The 13,213-nt window shown below is 39.0% G+C and overlaps 1 protein-coding gene across 9 annotated transcripts in view; it reads left to right on the top strand.

Annotated features, from left to right (window-relative positions):
- dock7 (dedicator of cytokinesis 7) overlaps positions 1-13,213 on the top strand; it is a 171,199-nt gene that overhangs the window by 70,177 nt on the left and 87,809 nt on the right. For 8 of the 9 annotated variants that reach the window (XM_048601895.1, XM_048601894.1, XM_048601893.1 and 5 more), the window contains 4 exons: positions 2,791-2,877; positions 4,392-4,623; positions 8,299-8,463; positions 9,571-9,746. In XM_048601895.1, coding sequence (XP_048457852.1) covers positions 2,791-2,877; positions 4,392-4,623; positions 8,299-8,463; positions 9,571-9,746 — 660 coding nt within the window. Of the gene's footprint in view, positions 1-2,790; positions 2,878-4,391; positions 4,624-8,298; positions 8,464-9,570; positions 9,747-10,672; positions 10,763-13,213 lie in introns of all 9 variants that reach the window. The other variant, XM_048601898.1, reaches the window with a different exon arrangement.

Below are 13,213 nucleotides of genomic sequence, written 5' to 3'. Positions count from 1 at the left end.
CAGTGAGAGGCTATTTACATGCTCCAACATCTCCTCATTACATATTCTTGCGTCAGCTATATGCAGCTTGCTATTCTCCCACATGTGGAGAGAAACTGGATAGCAACGATCTCTGATATGAAAATCAGGGTGGGTACCTGGCAGCTCCAGCTGACCACATGTCCCTCCAGACCTCCATCTTGCGCAGCATTTCCCAGCATCACAGGGCATGCTCCAGGGCAGTAATCGCCTGCGTCCTTTGTCTATGGAGGTTGGCATTGGACATGCCCCGGCCTCACCACATCATCAAGGCACATCTCCAACTCACTTAGACAACAGTTATCCACTTCAGTGCTGCACTTTGGAGTGCATCAACATCTTGCATTGAATTGCTGCTGCCAGGTTACTGTGCTCGCGAAACAGGTGCCCATCTTGTGGATTGGAGCGGGATCCATCTCGGGGCACTTAGCTTGCTCGTTTAATGCTCCCTCAGTTTGCACCTACTTGGATGTTCACAGGGTCACTGTCTCATTCAGACCTTACCATATATCTGTCTTGCCTTGCCTTTTAGCATAGATACAAAACCAGGAAGCATGTCGCCATTGGCAGCAGTGATCAGCCAAGAGGTGAACAAACGCAAAATACTGAGAATGTGGGAAATCTGAAACAAAAACTGGAGAAACTCAGCAGGTCTGGCAGTATCTGTGGGGAGAGAAACAGAATTATATGACTTTTTTTCAGAACTGGTGAATACACAGCAAGAAGTGGAATTGGGTGAAGGGACGGAGTTGGTTGAAAGGGGAAGGGAAGAAGGATGCAGATGGACATTAGCATCCCTGAATGTCTGGAACTTGCACCTGAAAGGAATAGAAAAAGTTTCTTGTTAAAGTGTTAAATGAGATGAAGCATGAAATGGAACGAGAGACCAAGACAGCTTGGAGACAGTATAAGGTGATGCTGATAGAGAGAAAGGTTGAGAGTGTGCATGTGACAGCGCATGGCACTGAGTGTGGATCTCAGAATGCAGTAGGAGCAGCTGTCTAGTGTTGTATGTCTTGGAAATAGCTGAAATCTTGGATGGGTTCAGAAAATGAAGGATGGAACTTGAGTTGGAATCCGTGTGGGGTAAGGACAAACACTGAGGAAGGAGATGTGCCTGTAACAGCAAGTTTCAGCAAACACTTTATCCAGCACTAGGAGAAAGATGGAAAGCAATGAAGATGAACAATCCAAAAGATGAAAATGGAAATTCCACGTAGAGAAGAAGAGAATTTCTTCAAGGTGGGCATAACTGGAAGCGAAGTGACAGTGAATTAAAACTTGAATAAAGATAAAGTACTGCAGATGCTGGAAGTCTGAAGCAAACACAGAGAATCCTGGAGAAACTCAGCAGGTCAAGTACATCTGTGAAGAGAGAAACAGAATTAACATTTTGAGTCCGATGTGACTTCTTTAGAACGGGATGGGCATGATGCTATACTGCACTGTGCAATGTTGATGTTATTCCTACAGCACGTGCGAGTAAACGTACTGTCTGTGCTTCAACCGGGTAGCCATATCTAAGTCTTAAGTCAAGTTATGTGGCACTATCATAAGTCAGGGGACACTGGCACAGTAAGTCAAAAGCAGTGCCTGATCTCAGTCTAGGGTTTGCACGTGGTTCATCAACTATTGGGACATTCAGAATCTGGGGTGCTGTTTCATTAAAATTCAGGGATTGAGCCACAATCAGTCTTGCAAATACAGTGCAACAAGTCAGGGATTAGTGATAAGTCAGTGGTAGAGCTTCATAGAGATCAAGGTGTTCAACCCTAACATCAGTTAGGGCTATCCTTCCAAGTCAGTCGGGGGGTGGACCATAGTCAGTCTTAAACAATGACAAGATATTCTGCTGTGCTGGGTGTTAGGGAAAGAGTAGCCGTCTCTTAGACAAGGTGCTAACATGGTATGGCACTTAGTAGGGTGAGTCTATGTATCTTCGATCTTGTAGCTGCACTTAGAATAATAGTTGATCAGACCGGTGATCATATAAAGTAGCAACATATTTACAAGTGTGAGCCACTAGTTCCCAGTTATTGTGAATTCAGAGTGAATGAGTTTTTCACAATGTACTTGTGCGTGATTGCACTTGTTCGTGGCTTGCAAACTCCACCACAAAACTTAACTTTTTGTGTGAAATCCCAAAGCTTCCGTGTGAAGTCTCACAGTCTCTCATTTGTGAGCCATGATTGGTGCAGGTCTCTGTTTTTCTGATGCCTGAGGAAGATTTGGCTCAATACGTCCACGTAGAGCAGTACTTGGAAGTGTCGCACATTAGAACTTCATGCCTCAAGTCTGCCACCTTATCTTGTGACAGACGCTCTGTTTCATCCAAACATTTAAAGTACTAGTTAATAGTGAAAGTTTTAGTTGCAAAAAAGACAGACGTAATTAGAAGATTTGGATGGTCCCAACAGGTTGTTCATTATTGCTTTCAGTAACTCCTTTAGGTAAAGATTCACATTGTCACCAATAATGTAATTTCGGCAGCTTCAGCCATTTTTGTAGCTTCCAATGTAAGCAAAGCCAGTTTAGCTGAATCTGCTCAACTGTGATAACAACCTTAACTTTAAACTGCATTCAAGTCTCTTTCCCCTTTCCTGTACTCCTTCTCAGGTAAGTTCTGTCTTTCCAGAACAGGCTTCTCTTTTAGAATTGATTGCTTACTAATTGAAGCTCATTTGTCAGGGACATGAATAGTGTATTTCTTGAGTGAACCTTCACAGGGACATATTATATCCGTTAATATACAGGATCCTGTTACTGTTGCAGGTACCACTGCCTGGAATGAAGTGGGTGGATAACCATAAGGGAGTGTTCAATGTGGAGGTGATCGCTGTATCCTCTGTTCACACTCAGGTGAGAATAAAGCTGTGCCTGATATGCCTTTAGGTATAAAATGAGGCCGCTCCTTTGGAGGATTGAATTTTGCTTCAAATTTGGCTTCATACAGTTTCTCTCTAAATTGAATATGCATTAAATTTGATATATTCCATACTAAATTCTTTGAATTTTGAATGTTTTTATCTATTCATAACTTAGGTAGGGGATAGTGGAGTAGGTCCATGCAAGGAAGGAGGCAAAAAAAAATGCTATTTCAACAATTTTAAATGGAAAGTTTTGATAGAGATTCATGAATTGCCTGTGTGTTTCTAGGTTTTTGCCAGGTGCAGAGGTAAGGGGCTTTAATGAGAAAGAAATGGGATGAGTGAATGTGGACCTAATGGTCTTTTCTCCTCCTGAAATATAACAACTATTAAAGTTTATTGAGAATTAGTCAAAGAGCTCAAAACCTTAAATGTAATAAGGATGGTCCTGCAAGACTCATATGTACAATAAATAAATAAAAATGTACAGGAAGTGGGGAATCTAAAAATGAACACGTAAAGGAGAATTACATATGTATAATAGGAGTAAGACTAAGTTATATACACTTCTGGGAAAACTGTGGAGCACAACTGTGGAGGCCATTCAAAATGGAATTGGCAAAACGTTCCCTTTAGGGTGAAATGTAGGAACACAAGCCCTGAGAACCTTTAATGTCTAGGAATATCCAGGACTGGATATGAAGGAAAATAGAGGCGTTTAAGAGATACAAGGGAAGCAAATCAATGGAGGCTTCAGTGGAGTATGGAAAGTGCAGAAGGAACTTAAAGCAATTAGGAGAGTAAAGAGGGAGGCATGAAAAAAACACTGGTGGGTAGGATTAGGGAGAATCCCAAGATGTTCTATAAGTATATGAAGGGGAAGATGATAACCAGGGAAAGAGCTGGGATCATTATGACCGAGCGGCGATCTGTGCTTGGAACCAGAGGACATAGGTAAAGTGTTAAATGAATACTTCACATCTGTCTTCACTTTGGAGAAGGAGGAAGTGATACAAAATTCAAGAAGAGTGAGTGTGAGGTTCTTGAGCAGTTTTACATAGGGTGTGAGCTCATATTGGATGTTTTGCTGGGGAAATCTATTAAAGATTTTGAAACTTTTGAAGAGATTAAATGGGATGGAAGACTAAAATTGCTTTGCCTGGCTGGTGGGAGCTTTGGCGATGAGCAGCCACTAAACATTATCAAGAATGTGGGGAGAGAAAGTTTGGGAGAAATTTCTTCGTAAAATGGGTTATTGGAGCAGTGAATACAAGAGAAAGTATTAAAGTTCCAGTGTCAATACCACTCCCTGGAATGTGTACAAAAATTGTCGAAACTATTATCAAAATACAGTCCTAGAACTGAGATTGTTCTAAATAATATAAGAAAATAAACTTATATTGCCCAAGTTTAAAAGTTAGCTCTCGTACCCTTTGTGCTTGTAAACTTTGAAAGCAGAGATATGTTTGACATGATTTTTGTTTTTAAAATATGAATTAAACACAGGATCCATACCTTGATAAGTTTTTTGCTTTGGTCCATGCCCTGGAGGAGCATGCATTTCCTGTGCGCATTGGAGATCTGAGAATTCTGGAGAATGATCTGGAGAATGAGCTGAAGAACAGTATTTCGGCCTTGAGCTCAGCTCAACTGGAGCCTGTGGTACGATTCCTCCACCAGCTTCTGGATAAACTTGTCTTGCTGATTGTGAGGCCCCCTGTAATCGCTGGACAGATTGGTATGTCAAATTCATCAATCCTTATTTTTGCTATGAATTTTCTTTAGGATGTGTCTGTAATCATGCAGTTAACATCTTTAGTTGGACACGGACTGCACTTTTACAGCACAAGCATAGATTAACATTAAATTACAAATATTTTCTAGTAGCGTCCTTATTGGCAAATGCGTTGTAAGGTCTGCATGTGTTAACATTCAAAGCTATTTCAATATTAAGAATGCTTCAGTCAAACTCTGAACCTCGCAATGATCTTGATCACTGTACATTGATCACTGAGTTCTGCATGTACGAGTGTGTACATAAATGTCAGTGAAGTAGCTAGCTAATACCTACTGTTTACATTTGTACATAAGCAATGACCTCTTATCTAAGTTTATGGAGGGTGTGTTTTACCCAAGCATTACTCAGAAAAATGTCAGAAAGCAAATTGAAAAATGGGAAGTTTTTGTGGAATTTTAAATAGGATTATTCACTTATACCAGGATTACTGTAATCTACTTTTCAGTAACTAAAGAGTGGCTCATTTCAATTATCAAATTAACAATTACTCATAATAAAAAATAACTTTCAGTAGAAATGCTGCTTTCCACAAAGTAAATTAGCTAATATCTCTCTTGTGCCAGATCCAAGTTGGGCAGGTAAAAATATACAGGACCTAACATTATTTATTAACATATCTAATAGTTGGATTAATATTACCACAAGCCTTTATAACAAAACAACAAGGTGTTGACGGGAGCAGATTCAGACACACATAGACACCAATCCAACCAAGGGGATAATTAAGAGGTGTTAGAAAATTCAAGGCGAGATTGTAGAAGCTGCAAATATTAGTGACGTGGCGAAAGGAGTGGGGAATTCGGGACAGAATTGGAAAATCACAGTTAACGGAGGGTTTTACAGTAATAGGGACGAATGAGGCTGTGGAGAAATTTAAACACAGATGAAAATCTCAAAATGGAGGTATTGGTGGGTGGGAAGCCTTTGGTCAGTGAGCATAGTTGTGTGGAACTTGCTATAAGTTAGGATAGAGTTTTGGATAAGCTGCAAGTTTATCTAGAGTGGAAGATGGGATACTGTTCAGGAGCAGATTGAAATTGTTGAATCTGTAAGTGATAAAAGCATCATTGAGGATTTCAGCAGCTGATGATCTGAGGTGGGGCAAAGATAGACAATGTATAAGAACCTAGAAATAGGAGCAGGAGAAGATCATTCATCCCCTCAAACCTGCCCCACCATTCTATGTGAACATGGCTAATCTGCCCAAGGCTCAACTCCTGTTTTGTACCTGCTTCTCATAGCTCTCAACTGTTCAATATTTGAAAAATCTATCTACCTCCTCTTTTAAAAACTTTCAATAATCTATATTCCACAACTCTCTGGGCTCTCCAGGGTAGAGTATTCTGGACACTCATCATCCTCTGAGAGAAGAAATTCTTTTGCATCTCAGATTTAAATGATAACTATGTCCCTTAGTTTGAGATTCTCCCACTACTGGAAATATCTTCTCAATAGCTACCCTTCAAGAATCACCAGAAACTTGTATATTTCAATAAGTACTTATTCTCCTAAGCTCTAATGGATAAATGCCTAAGCTATTTAGCCACTTTTGATAATTTAACACCTTCATCCCAGTGTAGTAAATCCCTTTTGAACTATCTCCGGTGCCAATATATCTTTTCTTAAATACAAGGATCAAAGCTTTACATAGTACTCTAGGTGCAGTCTCACCAACACCATGTGTCGTTGTTACAAGTCTTCCCTGTTCTTAAGCTCTAACTTTACAGCAATGAAGGTGAAATTTACAGACCCTTGGTGAGACAGCACCTGGAGTAACGTATGCAGTTTTGGTCTCCTTATCTGAGGAAGGATATTCTTGCTATAGAGGGAATTCAGCAAACTGATTCTTGAGATGGCAGGACTGTTGTATAAGGAGTGATTGAATTGGTTTGGATTATATTTGCTGGAGTTCAGACGAATGAGGGGGGAATCACATAGAAATCTATAAACTTCTAATAGGACTAGACAGGGTAGATGCAGGAAGGATGTTCCCAATCACAGTGGAGTTCAGACCCAAGGGCCTTAGTCTGAGGATATGGGGTAAACCATTTCGGATTGAGATGAGAAATTTCTTCACCAGAGAACAGTGAGTCTTTGGAATTCGCTACCACAGAAAGCAGTTGAGGCCAAAAGATTGATTTCTAGAAAAAAGTTGGATATAGCACTTCTGGCTAAAGGAATCAAAGGATATGGGGGAAAAGTGAAATCCAACAAGGCAAGTGCATGGCGCCCCTGAGCCTGCAATAATATTTACTATAGATTCATTCCATTTTTATCATCACCTTGTTTCTTTATTCTGATCACACATTCAAGATCAAAAATTGTGTTTGCTTTTATAAGGCCATACCTAGTAACGCCACTGGTGCCTTCCGCATCAAAGCCTGCTTCTCCACTCTGACTAGAATGTTAGCATTTAAGCTGCATTTTCTTTCCTTGTCTCACTTTCAAATTGTGTTATTTTGCATTTTTCTACATTAGATTACACCCTTCACTTATTTGTCCAATGTGTTAGTTCATTTTTGTCCTCAAGCCTTTTTCTTAAACAGTTAAGCTTTCAGTGATATGGACAAATTAATTCACCTGCCAAAAAATAATTCAGTTGTTGATACATTGTCCACTATATTTCATGAGAAGAATTTGACTTGGTTGTCGTGTACATAATTTGTAACAGTGTCAATCTGGGACTTTTATTGTGTGACTTTTAGAACATGTGCTGCCATTTCCACCATAAATAGTGGAAACTGGGGCAGAATTTTATAACCACTCGCTGTTGACTTTGGAGAAGACATTAGGGGAACTAAAATTTCTGAGTGGCACTTCCTGCACAGCTACAATTTTTAGGATAGGAAGGAGGTCAGCTTGGCTTTGGGTAATGGTGAGGAAGTCTGGCAGGTTTTCCTTCTTGGATCTTGAGTGAGAACTGGAGCAGGAGTGTCTCCATCAAGGATCCCTTCTTCTGATTGGGATCCAGCCTTTGAGATCTGCTCTCCCCCCACCAACAGACATTCAGATTGGCTGGCTGCTTTCTAGGGAAAGATGTCCTCCTTGCCTCCATCCAATTAATACTACACCGAATGGCTGCTGGGTGCCAGGAACTGTGTGCATTCCCCATTGACTTTTTTTAGTGATGGAGTGGGATTCGCAACCAGCTGGAAATTTCTGGCTCAGGAGGACAATAAGGTAAACTAGTTTCTACAGAGACAAAAACACAAACTGATTGGATTTCCAGGAAAAAAAAAATGGAAGTTTAGTGTTTGAAAAAGAATAGGTTATAAAGATTATGGAAGTGGAGAGAGAAATAATGCAGGAACAAAGAGGGCAGCAATTGTTTGTCTTTCTTTTTAAGTTGTAGTCAGGCATTGAATGCATAAAGCTCAGGAACAAAGCTGGCACTGACCTCTGAAAATATCTATGACTAATATTGTTGTTTGTTCCATTGTCAGATTTTATGAACTTGAAAACTTAATGTTATCCAACCTAGGGTTTAAGACTTTCCCTGAAAGGCTATGATTAAAGACATGTGGGCCTACTTTTGCTCCTAATTCATATGTTTGAAAACAGCAGTTTCATTGTCTGCGATTGTAACCTTCTGTACACTTTTTTAAAATCCTTTAGTAAATATGGGACAGCCATCATTTGAGGCAATGACATCCATTGTTAACAGACTTCACAAAAACTTAGAAGCAAACCAGGACCAGCATGGCAGAAACAATTTGCTGGCATCCTACATTTACTATGTTTTCCGTCTCCCGAGTACAGAGTCGAATCCCTCGTCACCAGGTGAGAGCAGAATTTGAGCACCATTCTTTAATGTGTCCTTCACTAAAAAAGAGCAGGGTAATATAAAAGCATCAGTTACCTAGAAATGCCATCTCAAATGATGTCCGAGAGTGCAAAATAAATTTAAACTTGCCTCGTGTCTTCACGGAAGACAGTGACATTTTGGTACTGTCACTGAACTTGCAATCCAGAGGCCCGGTTAATACTTTGGGGATATGGATTCAAATCCCACCATGGCAATGAAATTCAATTAATAAAGTCTGAAATGAAGTCTCAATAATGCTAACAACTATGTGTATTTGCTGCAAAAAGCCATCTGGCTCATTAATGTCCTTTAAGGAAGGAAATCTGTAATCTTTACCTGGGGTGCCTATGTGGCAAATCCACACAAATGTGGTTGACTCTTAACTGCCCTCTGAAATGGTTCAGCAAGTCACTCAGTTCAAGGGCAATTAGGGTGACAAATGCTGACCCTGGTTATTTCATGAAAACATTAAAAAGTTTTTACTTAGTTTACCATCACAAAGGTTGAACACTGCACTGCTTTCTAGTTGATAACAGACAATATGTTCTGTTGTGTTTTTTCTTGGGTTTTTTTAATATTTATCACCCTTTTCCTCATGTAATTCCTTAACTAATGTGTTGCAAGCCCTCTTTACCCATTTCCAGGCACACTGCCCCTAGCCAATGTATATGTCCATTTTATTCGTTTTTAGTTGTATTATCAATTGATGTGAGTGACTTGGAAGAAGTGGTGAAACTTGCTGCATTACTGACAAACTAGAATCAAAAAGGAGATGCTGACTAAAACAAACTCTATTAGCTCCAAGGTTTATAGCTAGTCTTCCTAGCATTAGATTAATAGTCACTGATGAATCGTGTTCTGCACACCCACCTTAAGAACATGCACTCCATTTCAGACCAAGTTCCCCAAATTGAAAGTGACTGATCTATATCATTATTTATCCACCTGACAAATAGTTTGAGTTTTGTCAAACATTACAGTTGCAAATTTACATATTGCTCATACCCTGTCTTGAGTTGCATCAGCTGAATTTGCAGTGGCTTTGAAATTGCGCACTGATCATGATTGAATCCTTGGCACAGGTCCCGGTGGCTGTGTGTTGGGTGGATCTATGCATTATGCTACAATGGCACGCTCAGCTGCAAGGCTGGCCAGCCTGAGTCTTAGTCGGTCCCGGAGCCTCAGTAACAGCAACCCTGATATCTCAGGTACTCCAACCTCACCAGATGATGAAGTGAGAACAATTATTGGCAGCAAGGTAAATGGTCTCCTTCTAATTTTAGGCACTGATGTGTATAATAAAGATTTAAGCTACGTGTGGTATTCAAACTGAATTTGTATTATTAGACATGAAAATCTACTTACGATGAAGTAAAACATAATTGTACGTAATACAATGAGTAGGATAGAATTGTCCTTTTTGTTGATCTTCTTTTCTAATTGAAATTCTGTTCTATGCTACATCTCTAGACCCAAATTTAGATTAGCTGATCACTTTGTATGTTTCCACCCTACCAAATCCTGCGGTAGGAAGCGGCTCCAGGGATTATGCTTTGTATTAATTAGTTTGCTATGTTTTAATTAATGCTTTTAAATAATTCAAAAACTTGATGTAAAATCTGCTATTTTTGATACTGGCATTTCATTGTGCAATTTTAACTTTTTTCAGTCACTAAAAATTCTTCCATAACAGTTCAATCGCTTAGCTTATATATGAACTGCCTAGTTCTAACTCATGGAGACCAGGAAATTTTGACTTGTACTCTTTACTGTGTTAACATATTGTAACACAAGACTGTTTGCTTGGTACTGAACAAAAAAAATCAGTGAGTTATACTCACAGATCATTGCCTACTTGAAAAGTATAGGCGTGGTAATCACATGGGAATTAATACCTAGTTCTACCTTGTTGCTGTTTCCCTTTACCCCTTTCAACCTCTGTGATCAAATCAAAGAATGACCACTTTGAGCAAGTTGCTTCCCATTTAAATGGACTCAAACCTCAGAAAGAGTCAACACCTAATGGCAAGGATGGGAGAAAATTACATTTTTGTTGTGGTTAAGCTGTAGCAGATTCTTTAAATACACCTTCCTTGTACTTTGTATGTTTTTGCAGAAATTAAGGCACCATCCAGCTAAATGTTTTTAAATTCCCTCTCCCATCTGCTTCGTTCACTTGTTCAGGGACTAGATCGTTCCAATTCCTGGGTTAATGCTGGTGGCCCAACTGTCTCATGGAGAAGTCCCCCCAGATCAAGCACTGAAGTAATGCAGGTGGTTTCAGATGCTAATATATCTCCTTCAGGATATTATTTTACAGTTTAAAATTTTATTTTCATCCATTTCCCATTATTTCCATTATATGAGTATTCTGGACTTTAGTCCTCTTGAGTTTTGCTAGCATTTGCCTGTGATCAGTAGTTTCATTTTTGTAAATTATCAGTTATTTCATTTTAAGACCATTTTCCACAACTTTATGCTCGAGTCCTTGTGCATGCTGTTGTATAAAAATGCATGGAATACTTGGTGCATTATCACATGATCACACAGTGGTATGGTATGTATTTTTTTCGATGCTACAAAGTTAAAAAATTAACAATCCTACATTAATTCAAGAGGGAGATGTGTTTCACTGTTTATTTAATAACTTATGTCTCACTTTTTAACAGTTGTATCATTCGCAGGGGTGTTGAAAGTTCTTTGAACTCACTGTTTCCAGGCTGTTTTAGCATGTTTGTACCAATGAATTCTGAGAAAGTAACATTTCAGGGCATTATAGTTTACTGGTGTATATAACCCTTACATGTAAGGCTTAATTCAAGATTTCAAATTTCTGTCACTGCTAGTGACACTCCTGTTTCGAGTCGTAGTCACTTTAGTGTTGCACAGATGAAGGTGCAATCGCATGAAAGAAATTTGAAAGAATAGTATTAGTTGTTGTTTTATTGTTTTTCCACACTTGACCTAGACATTCTTTAAAAATTTTTTATATCCACTTTTAAGCTTTACTGAAATCCTAGATATATTACTGCAATTGAATTGAAGCATCTTAACTTGTGCCTCGTGCCACATCCACATGAGTCATCAATCACCGTCATTTATGGACAAAGAAGTTACCAAAAAAACATGATTTGTTTTGTTATCGCAGCGTCCATATGCTTAGAAATATGTTAGTTAGTGCATTGTTTAAAAAGGACTCCAACTAAACTCTGTTCTCCAGTTTCAAAAATACAGATGAAACTAAATTATTTCAGAAAAGCTTCTGTTGTTTGTTTTGGTCAAACTCTGTAAGTAGTTTGTTTTTTTCAACAAGAAGTATGTGACATTAAGGTATGTGTTAAGATAAGCTGGAAATAAACTTCAATATAGATGTGGAGCAGAGTGTGAAGGGGTGAACATCTCCAGCCATAATTTCTGATGAGTCCTAGACTAGTTGATGTAAAGTGAGGGTTACACGCTACTTCTACATCAAGAGGATGGAAATAGACATCCAAAATGCTTGAGAATAATGAATTGAAAATGGGACATTTTAATCAAGTAGTTTACATGAACATTTCATCAGCTCAGAGTTGAATTGTGTGTGTTACATGTTCATCCAAATCTATTTTCTTCATGTTGTGACCTGTGTTTTTGTGAGTTGAGCTGCAGAATACCGGAGCACTGCATAACAACAAAGGTTTGTGTGTAAATCTTTCTAATCTGTTTGCACTGTAATTTCACATGTATAACTGATCCCAGTGAGAAAGAAGAGAAAGCTGTACAATGTTCTAATTTGTAAATTGTAGAAACATGCTTAGCTGATATTGCTGGACAAGAAAAACAAGGAAGAAATTGGATGATTATCAAAATTCAAAAGCATAAAATAGAAGATTATGTATGTCTGAAATTACTGATTAGGTAGTGCTAAGCTTGGGTTTTCAAAGCATGAAAATTGTAAGACAGTAGGACATAAGCTATAGGAATAAGAATTGGTCAAATGATCCCTCAGGCCTAAATTGTCATTCAAAAAGAAAATGCTGATCATCGACCTCAACTCCACTTTCTTGTCTTATCCAAATTCCCTTGATGCTGTGTGTTTCCAAAAATCCATATATCCCAATTTAGTATATACTCAATGACTGACTGAGTAGAACATTCCAAAGATTTGCAGCAAATACATGAAGAAGTTTCCTCTCATCTTGGTCCTAAATGGCTGACTTCTTATTATATAATTCATAAGGAAATGGCGATATTCGCTGATGATTGCACAATGTTCAGCACCATTTGTGACTCCTCAGGTACTGAATTAGTCTATGTTTGAATCAAACAAGATCTGGACAGTATCCAGACTTAGGCTGAGAAGTGGCAAATAAAATTTGCACCAGATGAATGCTAGGCAATGATCATCTCCGATAAGAGACAATCTAAGCACCACACCTTGACGTACAATGATGTTACCATCATTGAACATCCTTGGATTTACCATTGACCAGAAACTCAACTGGACTCACCACATAAACACAATAGCAAACACAAGAGGAGGTCAAAGGCTCGGAGTACTCTGGCAAGTAATTCACCTCCTGATTCTCCAAAGCTTGGCTGTCATCGACAAGGCACATCAGGAGTGAGATGAAATACTCCCCACTTGCCTGACGGGTGCAGTTCCAACAATACTCGAGAAATTTGACACCATCCAGGACAAAGCAGCCCGCTTGATTGACACCACATCCAAAAGCATCCACTCCC

Source organism: Rhincodon typus, chromosome 10 (genome assembly GCF_021869965.1).
Source record: "Rhincodon typus isolate 14 chromosome 10, sRhiTyp1.1, whole genome shotgun sequence".
Taxonomy (NCBI): Eukaryota; Metazoa; Chordata; class Chondrichthyes; order Orectolobiformes; family Rhincodontidae; genus Rhincodon; species Rhincodon typus.
This window is presented reverse-complemented; position numbering and strand designations above follow the sequence as displayed.